The 13,587-nt window shown below is 38.4% G+C and overlaps 1 protein-coding gene across 2 annotated transcripts in view; it reads left to right on the top strand.

Moving 5' to 3' along the window:
- The first annotated feature begins 830 nt into the window (after nt 1-830).
- The window catches only part of nr5a2 (nuclear receptor subfamily 5, group A, member 2), a 73,112-nt gene continuing 60,355 nt past the window's right edge, over nt 831-13,587 (top strand). The window contains exons 1-3 of one of the 2 annotated variants that reach the window (XM_030727933.1): nt 831-1,469; nt 4,616-4,734; nt 8,362-8,503. In XM_030727933.1, coding sequence (XP_030583793.1) covers nt 1,388-1,469; nt 4,616-4,734; nt 8,362-8,503 — 343 coding nt within the window. In that variant the 5' untranslated portion in view covers nt 831-1,387. Of the gene's footprint in view, nt 1,470-1,667; nt 1,697-4,615; nt 4,735-8,361; nt 8,504-13,587 lie in introns of those variants that run through there. The other variant, XM_030727934.1, reaches the window with a different exon arrangement.

Below are 13,587 nucleotides of genomic sequence, written 5' to 3'. Positions count from 1 at the left end.
TGTAGTTCAGACTTGTAATTGATTCAAAGGCTGGATATTTTACTCTGTTATATGAACTAAAATAAGTTAGTTGTGCTTTTTGTGATGGTGGTGGAGCATTACAGGGACGTTGTACTATAATTCTTTTTCGCTTGTATTTAATTCAAATCAGGCAGTGACGTCAGACCACTAATTGATCCCTGCTCAGCCAATTACTGCTAATAATTCAGAAGCAAAGGTGTAATTTATTGCATAAAGGGGGTGATTTGATCCTAAAGTGAGGTCATTTTAAGCCTGAGGCCGGCGATGCCTTATGGAGAATTTACTACGTCCTTCACCTGCATTTTAAGATGGGGTGGCACTACATACATACAGAAGAAAAAGAGAGAGAAATAAAGTTTATATATATATATATATATATATATATATATGTGTGTGTGTGTGTGTGTGTGTGTGTGTGTATAAAGATGAGCCGTTTTATCAAAAAATGTACTTCAGCATATAGGTGCGCGTGCTCTTACGCTCCAGAGTGCGTGTGTGTGCTAAAGCGCTTTGTGCTGTATTTGCATTCCGTGCGCTCATAGTCGGTGCTCTCACTATAGTTGCATCACTTCTCTTGATTTTCTTGTTCTCCCTCCGCTTTTAAAGTCCATCATTAACGGAATTAAATAGATTTTAGAGAGATGGAACTGGAGAGTTTGAGGCGATGTTTCCCGGTCTCCTTGCCTGATTGGGTCGGAGAAAGATGATGTCAGACGACCGCATGCGTCTCGGATTGGAGAGAGCGGAGTAAACAAAGCCGCGAGGAGGAGGAGGAAAGGTCTCCACATCTCCAGACAGTCCGACCGACTCACCGAATCCGGTTTTAAGCGCAGGAGAGGGCGGCCCCGGCGGCTCGTGCTTGTCTGCTCAAGGCTGAAAGTTTCACTGACAGTTTCACATTAATGGCTGACGCGCTTTAAAGACTTTTGGAAAAGATAAAGGGAAACTTACCATCGTATTCTAATCCGGACCTTGTGCTGTTTTCTTAAGTACAGAGTGATTCCCTAACTCTTCGTGAAAGTACTCCTTAGTATAGAAGGAATCGCTCCCTTCTGCGTTATTCCTGAGATTTTTTCCCCCTTTTTTTACCTAAATGCGTTTTCGATTTTTAAATTAGTGTAGCTGAATCAAAGCAGCCTGACACATCGGCGATGCAACCCTCCCGCTTAGAGAAAGCCTTAATCGGGCTTTATCTTTGGAGCATTGTCTGATAATTGGAAGTCAGAGAGATACATAAAGTAAGAAATAGAACGATAAAAGTCGCTCAGACCAGTCTTTTGGGGGTGTTTGTGCGAACGTCTGTCTCTGACATCCAGGTGTCCCGCCGGGTGGTGCGGAGTCTCTATCTCAGGCCGGCAGTGCTGTCATGCTGCCCAAAGTCGAGACTGAATCCCTGGGACTCTCTCGATCGTATGGCGAACAGGGGCACATGCCAAGGAACATGCAGGGTAAGAACTGCCATTCATTTGAATCTCGATAGACTGCACAAAGCTTCCACCTCACTGTCTTCATGGAGCGCTATACGGTTGAAAGTGTATCCACTAAAGTTTACATTCTTAAATTCATTGTCTATTTTTTTAATTTTCTTTTTTTTCTTTTAATATATAATGAGGAACAGCGACTGGTCTGTCATCGTATGTAACACAGGAACGCGTTGATTAGCCGTCCTTAGCAGGTAATTAGTAATGATTTTTGATTCACTGTGATCTTTAATAGGCTTCTATAATGTTCTTGGATACACTTTTCTTAAGTTTGGCCCGTGATCAAACAGGTACCTGCCTGTCATTCAGGCTTACAGTGTGCGGCAGCGGCGCGTAAAAACCGAGAAACGGAGCAGAGGTATTCTGTGCATGTAACTTTAAAATATATATAGTTCTGTTTTTTTTTTTAGAATGAACGAGGGGATATCTTCTTAGCACAATAAGAAATATCTCAAATCTGCTCGTGAGTTTGTCCGTATACAAAGTAGCGAAGGCAGAGTTGTTGACCCTCGAAGCAAAACTGTACAACATAAATGACTGATTGAGAAATAAGACCTCTCTAAAATATGTGACCAAGTGCAGCAAACTTTCACCTAAGAATAGAGTGAATTGTGAGCTAGTTTACTCATCTTTACAAATTGTAAAAAACAAAAAGAGATTTGGAATTGTGTGCCAACACATATTTTCCTAATAGTTTTCTCTGGCAGTTTAGCCAAGTAGACCTGCTCTCAAATGAAATACAGTTGTAATATAAGGTTAAACTAAATCAGTAAATTTCCCCAGATATGGCTTTAATGCTGTAAGATTCATTCATAATTTTGTAGCTTTTATCTTTTTTTTTTCCATCACAAATTTCGAGCCGAATTGCTTAAGGCCTTTAGATGCTCGAAATCGAGGTCATGATTTTAAAAACTGTTTTGATTGAGAGCAAATTTTAGGACCCTTGTATTTTATTTATTTGTTTGTTTTTTAAATAATAATAATAATTTAAATTCCCAGCGGCATGCCTTAAAATCTCCTTTCTTGATCTTCACAACAGGCTGCACATTAAAGCAGCTAAATTTCTTTGAAGAAATTCTGACTTCAGTGCCAAGTTAAACTCATATAACCCTGATCAATTCCAGCATGTCTTTCCACAGCAATATAAATGAGCAATCAATTAGCCCGGTCTTGGTTTATGAGTCGTTGAGAGCATATTCTCACTTTAAACAAGGAGTGGCTTGTTTGAGAGCCGCTTATCTTGTTTTTCCTTTCATTTTGTCCTTTTATTTTTTACAAACAGCTAAAACAAAGTAGCTCCGATTGAAAAATTTTTTTTTAGAATCACCCCTTTTTTGTAGCTTTTTTTTCGGTAATTGTATGAGTAAGTGGACAGTTAGTGATTGACGGTCGGGCCGATGTGTTTCTGGAGCTTTAAAGCAATGTCATTTGCAAACACTTTATAAGCATACACCTGCCTGCAACGAGGTGCTGAATGATAATAAAATTGTCTTTACATTAAAAAAAAATCGTTTGCACTAGTATTATGGACATAGCACAGCTTCGTATGCTGTTACAACTCTTTAAAATGCGAAACTTATTGTCCAAAATATTGGGAACATCGTAGCAATGAAAATTTTAAGACAGAACATGTTTGGATATGATCCTGGAAAATAAGTACTTTCTGAAAATATTCTTTATTGCCGGCGTCAGGACCAACACCGCCCGGAGGTGTTAATTTATTATCTATTTTCCACTGCGTCATCACTACATAACTGCAGCCAGTGCCCAGATAACGTTTATTCTCTTTTTTAAAAATGTGTTCAATATGCACCTGCGGTGCGTCGCAAGAACGGACCCCTTAAATCCTCTTCTTCGTGCGCTTTAACGCAGTAGAAAGTTCGAAAATCGAGTTTGCTTTGAGTTTCTGTGCAAAGAAATAAACCGGGGAAAACAAACAAACAAGAAAACCCCCCAAAAGATCTTTAGAACTTGTTGCTTCTGCTGGAATATGCGGATCTCAGCAGGACAGCGCGCTAACAAACTAGAAATCATGTCTAATTAATAGGTCTCGGAGAGCAGATGAGTGGATTTTGAAGTAGAGCGTTACTAATAGCCCATGTAAAGGCATTGGAAGGCGTAGCTGACAAAATATTTCCACTTTTACAGCCATATCCAGAGAGGTTTCCTTTTTGATCCTGGCTGCTTTTTATGATTAGTACCATAAATGCTTTTGTAACGGTTGTAAATGTCAGCCTGCCTGTTTGCTCAGCGCTGTCACACACAGTCTTATGCAGGTAAGTATTTCTAACAGGGCAAAGGGGGCTAGACCAGTACAGCTCAAATTTATTCGAATTACTATGTAGCCTACTAAGTCCTAAATATTAATTGGTGGCGGGGGGAGGGGATATGCAAGGGGTGGGAACTTTATGCATTTCCCCATCTATTTAAAATTGCATAATTAGTCATTTCCACTCTTTGCCAGTATTTACTCCAAAGAATAAATAATGACTAAAACTCGAAAACCACAGAAATTATGAATTGAGAAGTTTTAAAATGCTGTACCACAATAAAGCAGATGAAATTAAATGACCTGTAGTTTTGCGGCTGATTCTTAAAGAGGGAAGAATAATATTGGTTCAAGTTGGGCTTGGATGGTTTTTTCCTCGCCTGCAGAGATAAGGGTTTCTCTGTGTGTCTTCATTTGTCTGTGGGCGGTAACATTTTCTCCTCCAATCCTTAAGTCTAATATCTCTCGATTTCCCCCAGCGATTTCACGACTTAGATACATATTGCATATGTATGAGGTTCACTTTCATGAGCCTTTTTTTTTTTTTTTTTTGGCTCCTGTCTGCAACAAATGTAGAAGAAGAGTGGGCAGGAACAGGGAGTAATGAATGGTCGCGTCCTTTCAACTCATTCCAAAATCTACTATTCGTCGTCTTTCCCTCCTCAAATTAAACCTTAAAAAAAAAAAAAAAAAAAAACTAACAGAACTAACAGAAAAAATCTCATTCATTTGCGACGCGCGATTCCCCGTGGTTCATGTTGATGGATGAAAGCGGGCTTTTTGGAAAAGACATTGCTCGGCACTGAAATAGACTTCTCTCTGTGTGTACGTTTGTCCTGCGCAGCCCCTCAGTTAAAAATGATGGACTACTCATATGACGAAGACCTGGACGAGATGTGTCCCGTGTGCGGAGACAAGGTTTCAGGGTATCATTACGGACTTCTGACCTGCGAAAGCTGCAAGGTTGGTGCCCTCATTTCCCTAAATGGAAAACAAATGTCGCTCTGTTACAGCAGTATTTCCGTATTAACAAAAAGTGTGCATGGCATTGTGTGCCTGTGGTGAACTTTGATTAACTGCTTTGATGTATAAAATATTCAAGTATACTCTTGTCTTTAGTTGTGCAGTATTATTTATTTATATATGTCCAGTTATTGATATTAGCCTATAAAGATCCTGTAGGGTATCAACATGTGTTGCTGTGAGGATCACACAGACTAAATTGTGGTCTAACCATAAGTTTAATATGCTCTCTGATATCATACTTAATCTTGTATCAGCCATTTTTTATATATATTACAGGTAGCCTACTTTAAAGAAACATTTTTCTCCGTGCATCGTTGCAACAGTATTTCTTTGCTAAATTTCAGTGTATCCACCTCACTGCTCATCTGGGAAGGTGCATTTCCCTTTATTTTGGCATGCTAGGCATTTGAGTTGAAATTCTTTTTTCAGAATGATTTGCAACAAGTGTAACAGTAGAGCAACATTTAAACTCCTCGACATTAACATTACAGGAAAACCAACAGCAAAGAGGCCAAGGGTCAAATATTGTTGTGACAGTTGATCTAACAAACTCTTCCTGTGAGTGTCAGAGGATTTTGTAAATGGTGGAACGGCTTGGAAAAGAAGCAGGAGTTCAAAAGCACACAAAGGGTGTTTGTAATTTTTTTTTTTTTTCTTTGCAACCACCAACCACAGGAGGTGTGTGTGTGTGTGTGGGGGGGTTAACCCACGAAGGAAAGCACACAATAGTGGTGTTTCTGTTTGTACAGGCTTGTACCCTACTGTCTAAAACTCTCATCACAAGTTCATTAAGACTTCAACAGCGAAATGTTTCCATGTGCAGGCTAATAATGAAGCCACATAAATCAAACTGTTAAAGCTTAATTTGAGATCTATCAGCAATCTATTTGTCCATCTCTGCCTCTTTCCACTGTTCTCCTCAGTAGAGCAAACAGGCATTTCCCAAGTTTTTTTTTTCCCTCAACCAGTAAAGCTGTCAGCACAAAATTAAGCTAAGACAAACGTCTCTGTGTTAACACTATTCAGCGTAAAATTGCGGGTCTCAGTAATGATGCGCTGGTGCACATTTCTTGCCTATGTGGTCATTATTCAAACCAGATGTTATAGATTTTATCCCATATTATGACCTTGAGATGCTAAGAATTTGCTTGAAGGGAGCAGTCAGCGGCATCTCTGCTGCTTTTCAGGCTCAGCAAAGCCTCACGCGGGACAGCCAGTCCACACATTTTCCAGTTTAGTTGAAGCACTCAGTCGTGCATGTATGGAAGCATGCAGGATGCAGATGAAGAGGTCTTTGATAAAAAGCTGTATATCCTTGTTGAAACATTAATAATATTGATACTTACCTGAAGCTCATCATTGATTATCTCTAAAATGAAGGCAGCCTGTCCCATAAAAGTATAATCATCAGTGCTCGACAGATTCATTTTGACATTAAACACACTCTGTTAGTCAGACAGAGTGATCCATATCTACTGTGCCTTCTAAACCAAACTGCATAAACAGCAGGTCTCGGTTATACATCTGTTTCAGTTTTTCTGCACTATTAGAATTAAAGATCTCTTTTTATTGTACTGATTTTTTAAATTTTGAAGATACTTCACAATTCATCCGTCTGCTGACGACCCTTTACACCATTCTTTTACCTGTCACGTCTCTGCTCTTCCACCCTTTGAGCCCCAGGAACAAAGTTGTGAATAGAGCACACTCGTTATCAGGATCACATTTCTGGAGGTTTGCTTTGGCTTCCAATTTTGAGTTGACACACACAGATACACAATACGTACATGCAGAGAAAGAAAGAAAAAACACACACACACAAATGTACAGATTCTTCTCCCGAACTGATTTACCACATCCCTGAACCCACCTTTGCTCTCAACAAGTGTACACACAAACAGAGACGCACATCCCCCTTTATCCATGCGCACAGACAATTTCAGTTCATATACATCAGCCCACATAAAGTAAAAATGGCACCTAATCATACCTGTTGTAGTAAAAATAACATGCTGAAATCAGTTACATGGTTCAGTAGTTCTTTTTTGGGAGACTTTAGCAGAGCGAGCACAGAGGCACTTCAAATACAGAAATTACAAACAGCAAATTAGAGGTGAGTGATCAGATCCACAATGCACATATCAAACATTCACAGGGATTTTTTTTTTATTTTTCTTTCAAAGTTGCTGTTCAGTATTGACACAGAGTAAATAACTTTTCCTGGCGTCTGTTTTTTGTGCAGAAAGTGTGCTTGTGATGAAATATTTAAGTTGACATTATTTGTGTGAACTTTAGATACTTTACAGCAAACATGTCAAGTTCTGATGATTTTTTTATTTCATGTCAATTAGTGAGCCATTTATTTAGTTATTTTGTAAATTTGTAAAGGCAGCAAAAGTTGCTCACAGCCATCCCTGAACACACACAAATGAACCTCAACAAGTGCCCTTCTTGGTTGGAACTGGAGCTCAACTTATAGCTTTTCAGTGAGGTGCTGTCGGCTGCTCTCGATGATGTACTGACTGTCTTTTAAAGCACATTTGAATCCAGTTTGGTCCAGATATTTATAACACACACTGCGTGCTAAATGGAAAATTGGAGAGAAAGTTCTCTCTGAAGCATGGATTTCTTGGCACTGAGAAGTCGATAATCCAAAACCGCGTGTGGTGCCTTTTTTTCTTTCTTTTTTTTTTTTTTTTTTTTTCTTTTTTTGACAGGTCAGGTAATGCAGATTGTCAATTAAATTTGTGTCTGGTGAAATATTGGTAGCCACACGTTCTTTTTTTATTTTTATTTTATTTTAAAGACGGGGTTTAAGAATTCTCCTCCTAGGTTATGGATCTAGAATACGTTAATACCATCTTCCCTTCGTTTGATTTTCATTGCTGCTGATAATAAATTCCATGTTGCAGGTATGAATCTCTGTAATCCCAGAACTGTGAATTATGGATATAATTTATTGGATTTTTTTTTTCAGCTCCTGCGCTTGTATTTTTCAATAATTAAGTGCCGAGTTGAAAAGATGCTTACTCTGGAATTCCCAGAGTCTTTTACTTGAACACAGAATATTGAAAATATTAATGCAATTTTGACAGGAAACAAATTTGAATTTCTACCCTTTATGAAGGAGCTTATAATGCAATGAAAAGATGAGTTATTAAGTAAAAGTGTGTGAAGAAGGTATGCAGACTATTTATGTTTAACATTTTTTTTGTCTGAAGCAGAACAAAATTAAGTTGTTACATAAAAGCAAATGTCTGAATAGTTTCCTTGTAAGGCTTAAGAAATATTGCAAATACTCTGTTTACATAAATATTTGAAACCTTTTCAAATAAAGTGAAAGTGTGTCTGCTTTATATATGGCATCTACACATTTCTATAAAGCATCACTTGGCGTATAGCTTTTAAAACTTGTGTGTGTATGTGTGTGCCCGCACATGTGTGTGTGTGTGTGTATATCCATTAAGCCTGTCCCTCTCCATCTGTCTGGGAGTGTGAATGGGCCAATTACCATTGCATTGCAGGGGTCAAGCGGGTTGACGTCTTAATTGGTTCTCTCCACAGGGCTTCTTCAAGCGCACCGTCCAGAACAACAAGCGTTACACATGTATAGAGAACCAGAGCTGCCAGATTGACAAGACCCAGAGAAAGCGCTGCCCATACTGCCGCTTCCAAAAGTGCCTCACTGTTGGCATGAAGCTAGAAGGTACAAAAACATTTTTGTTATACAGTCCAGTTTATCGCCTTAACTTAGAATTGCAAGTTTTGCTGATGCTTGGCTCTGTAATTTGATTTGATTCTGGCTTAAACATGACAAACTGCAGGAAGCCATTGTTAAAAATTCAGCAGTGTTTGGTAGTGTGTGTGTATTAAAGTGTGTGTTAAAAGTCTTTTCTGTGATAATCATATGTGCTGCTTGTAAAATCCTATTCTCTAAAGCAACTAATGGTATAGAATAGATGTGGTGGAGGAAAAGAAAATCACCTTTCTTAAGTTTGGTAGACCGTAACAGGAGTAAAACAGGAAATACTCAAGTAACATACCTCAGAATTCCTATACTTAAGTACTGGCAGTCACGTTCCACATTCTGCCTGTAACAAGACAGCAGCTGAGCCACTGAGGGCACTACACAGCCTCCTGGTTCACTTTGACCAGAAGTCTTTTAAAATTATATTTTACTCAGAATATTTATGTTTTTATAGCATTTATACAGTACTGTTTTTTTACAACATCATGACTAGTTTACCACATATTTAGTCTATTCTGGGGTTTTATAGTAAACACCACTCTCAAAAATATGATCTCAATGCTAAAGTACACATCTGCAGAAATGGACAAGCAGACACAGGCGGCATTTCTTTCTTTCTTTCTTTCTTTCTTTCTTTCTTTCTTTCTTTCTTTCTTTCTTTCTTTCTTTCTTTTTGCATTCTGTGTGCTGCATCATGTATATTTCTAGATATGATGCCTGTTTGCAATTACTGTTTCTGAAAGTTGTGGGGGAAAAAATTATAACATCAAGCAGCTCAAATTGGAGGTTGAGTGCTTCTGGACTTGCACCGAGGTGTTTTAAAAACCTCTACCAAAGTTCTAGTGAAATGACACCGCTTGTCTTTTTCCGTTGATTCACAATTGAGTGCCATGCTAGCTTTTTCTGGAAACTTGGAGTGAAAGTGTTCTTCCATGATCAATATGCATGTAAATAATTTCCTCTCATTAATATCCACCATTTAGAAAAGGTTAATATGTGCTCTGACAAAATGATTGCTTGTATGAAAAGAGGAGACTATATTTATTTAAACATTTAACAGTGAACATCTCAGTAATATCCGCTCTATACCAAGAATCTTGTGAAGTGAAACCTTTCATTTCAAACCAATACCTTGAAATCCAGTATTCCTTATTAGTGTTTGCTGTGGGGTCAGGGGGTGCTAGGGGGATCTGGTAGCCGTTGTGCACTTAAGGTTGCCAGAAAAAGTAATAGATAAAATATTAGACTTGGCAGCAGAATGAGAATGGTAATGATGATACTTTTGGCTGGCCATTTTGAGGCCTCTTTGTTTAATTTGAACACGGCACAGAACCCTGGTCAAATATGGCCATTCAGAAGTGACAGGACTGCAGGCAAAAAAAAAAAAAAACTTTTCCGATTTTCAAACATAATATTTCAAACCACCAATTTTTCCACACATACATTGAGAATGTATTATATTCTGAAATCATTACATTTGGAGTGACTAAAGGGGCCTTAATTACATGTGAAAAAGAAAGAAAAGAATTTTAAAGCTAATAGTCAAAATGTGGTCCAAAATTACTATACATACCTTTTCAGTATTTTAATAAAAGTAAGCTCTCTGTTATTTATCTGGTTTCAGTCTGATATTAAGACAAAATTCGTCCACATTTGAGATTTAAACTAAATGAAAAATCCCAAGATCCCTGAAATGATCACATGCAACTAAGCAAAGTTAATCTGTTAAAGAAATAAGACCCTTAGAGGATGAAAGTATAGCAAAGACAGCCTAACTAAAATCTTTCCGGAGGCTTCTCCCTTTACCTGCCATGTGTGGTGTAATTAATTGCTGTTAATAGTGAATGGCCGCTGGGCAGAATGTCCCGGCCTGTCATTTTCCAGCTGACAAGGGTGGGGAGGGGGTAGCGTTTGATTTGTTTTGCTGGCGGTAACTTTCAGCTCGGGGGCAAGACGGGCCCTGCAGCACTTTGTCAGGGGCCAGAAGCTGCAATGGGTGACTCCTGCCACAGCTGGTAAAGACCTCCCATACAGAACGGCTGACACCCCTCACCACACACACACACTCTTTGCACACACATAGAGCTCTCCCTGGTAAACACATACATATATTCATGAGAAGCCCAAGAAAGGTGTTCAGAAGGCCACAGGCAAGAGGGAGAAGCTGTCATTTCATCTGAAAGAATGTGTACAATAGCAAAAGGAGGTTTGGGGTCATGTGCTTTGTTATTGCAATCTTTTCATTCCATTACAGAGCAGCTTGCAGCAACATGTGATTTCAGGGTATCAAGTGGAAACCAACTGTGAGGAAAACTTGAAAGTCGACTTAAACTGCATTTTTGTGCCCTTATTTTTGGCTTTCTGGTGTTTAAATCTAGTGTAATAGAGGTGGCAGTTAAGAGGTTTGTGTGTCCCTGTGTGTTTTCCCATGGATTGCTAATGTTGTGGGGACCTAAATCTGTTTATGCAGTCACATTTATGCAGATCTGTCTTCAAAATGTGACCACATAAACACAACATTTAAGGTCTGGAAATGTTAGGAAAGTTGTAGTTATTGTCAAGTTGTTGTAAGTTTAGAATAGTTTCTAGAATGTAAGTCTATGTAATTGTCATGTACTTTATAGTTACCGATATGCAGCTGTTTGTGTGGCATAACAGTGTTGTGTCTATCACTTTAACTCAGGACTAGGAGATTAGTCCTGGCTGTCCTGACACCACGTGAAAAACTGTTAAACCTCAACGTCAGATTTAATGCAGAGAACTTAAACACTGCTGCAGTATATCATGTTCTCCTCTGCATGCTTTTGCTGCAGGGTAAATGATGTACCTCTGACCCGGTTTGTTAAAATTCAAGATGTTTGCTGAAACAGCCATCGCTTCTTCCTGTTAAAGTTATAATGGTCACAGAGATTAAATAATCCCAGGTTTATTTCCAACAATTAACCCTCAGATTAATTTGGATGAGTGTGATCTTGTCCTTACTATATTAACCCTATCCAATCAGTTGTAAAATTTCTCTGTTTCTCATTTATTGTAAGTAATGTCTATTTTTTGGCTATTCAATTAATGCATCATTTTTTATTCATATTCAGGGGATTTACTATTAAAGAAAAATAAAAATAAAAAGACACACAAGCAAACTCAGTGATGATGGAGACTGGCACACATTCATTTAACTAAACACACATGCTGTTTAAGAGCACTTGCTTCTTGGTCTCTAGTAGCAGTGACTCAATAAGAAATCAAAAAAAAAAAAAAGAGAGAAAGAGTTGATCCATTAGAACATCATTCACTAAAGCTGATGAAGCGTGCCCTTTCTGAACGGCTCCCACTGGCACAGTTTTCTTTTTTGCTCACTAATACAGAAGTTGCTTTGCATCATATGCATCACTGAGCTGCCTAATACTTCCTTCAAGAATGTATAAAAGACAGTTGTATTTGCGATACTGTGAGTATACATCCGTTTTACTGTGTGCTGTGTAAGGAAAGAGAACATTATGTTTTGTGGTAATAATCAGTATTAATTACATTTTAACAGACAAAGACTAACACAAAGCTTAATGATGCAAAGTAAATTACTGAGAGGTTCCTGCACAGATTAAAGTAGACATTTTTTTTTTTAACATAATGAATCTAAATCAGCTTTTTGGACTCCAGACTCGATTGTAAGGTCCTCCATAAAATTTAAAGTTATTAATTGCTCCAAATGCAAAACCTCTGAAGAGCCATTCAGCTGAAATTAGCACCACTAGCAGTGTTTGTATATTCCTCCTTGCATCCCTCTTGTTCCAATTTTTTATTTCCTCCCTGTCTCCATCTACCTTGCTCTGATTTGTCTTCCATCAGCCTCCCAGTACCCACGGTGGAAGCCAGGGAGCTGTTCCATTACTTATGCATAGGTATCATAGGTATTCATGTGTGTGCATGGGATAGGGCGCATCCAGAGCAGGGGCCGGGGCCCCGACATGACAAACAGGGTGTCAGCAAGTCTCCGCGGGACCCATTAATATGCCGGCAACCGACAGGGATCCTCACCTACGCACGCTTAATATTCCTGTATATTAAACAACCATAAATCAGAGGATATAAGCACTGAGGGCTGTATGTGTGATGTGCTGGAGTGTGTTAGTGGCTATGTGTAGGTGTCTGCAGAGATGTTGTACTTGTTATAAAAATGCAGTGTGTGCATGTGTTTGTACATGTTTGACATATGCAGGGGGCATTGGACACTTGGGAGATGATGAACAACGATTTGGTTTGGTCAGTTTGGGAATTTATGGATGGACATGTACCTAGGTTTATGCATTTGTTATGCGCTCAAATATTTCAAAAAGGTGAGCTCAGAGTGTAAGACAACATTGGCCTTTTAGCCTGGCTTTAGCCCCAAAGCCTCTCAGCTGACCCATGATATTCCCTAGCTCAGAGACAGTGATATAATAAGTTCAGTCTCTTTTACTTAAATAGAAAAAAAAAAGGATCTTTCCTTCCTGAAAATTAAATGAAATACCAACAAAAATATTTTAATTATGAAAAATAACAAAGAAAGAAAAATATTACTGTTTTACCTGTACCAAAGAGCAAAATAATTAAATGTGATCCATTAAACATTAGGTCACTGTCTTCTAAGTTCCTGTTAGTAAATAATTTAATAATTGATCAACATATTGATTTATTCTGCCTTACAGAAACCTGGTTGCAGCAGGATGAATACGTTAGTTTAAATGAATCAACAACCCCAGGTTATGTTACCTGTCAGAATCCTCGTAGTACAGGCCGAGGTGGAGGAGTGGCAGCAATCTTTCATGCTAAGTAATAAATGGAGGACCTCAACAGAATGATAACTGATTTGAAATTTTCACTCAGTATTGTGCACTCTAACTGGAAAACACACAAAAAAAAGTCTAATTTGTTGTTATCCATCATCCACCTGGAGTTTCTATGCAATTTTTCAGACTTTTTATCTGATGCGATGCTCAGTTCGGATAAAATAATTATAGTGTGTGATTTTAACATTCAAATAGATGTTGAAAATGACAGCCTCA

Source organism: Archocentrus centrarchus, chromosome 4 (assembly GCF_007364275.1).
Source record: "Archocentrus centrarchus isolate MPI-CPG fArcCen1 chromosome 4, fArcCen1, whole genome shotgun sequence".
NCBI classification, from domain to species: Eukaryota; Metazoa; Chordata; class Actinopteri; order Cichliformes; family Cichlidae; genus Archocentrus; species Archocentrus centrarchus.
Note: the sequence above shows the minus strand (reverse complement) of the source record. Positions and strands in the feature narration are given on the sequence as shown.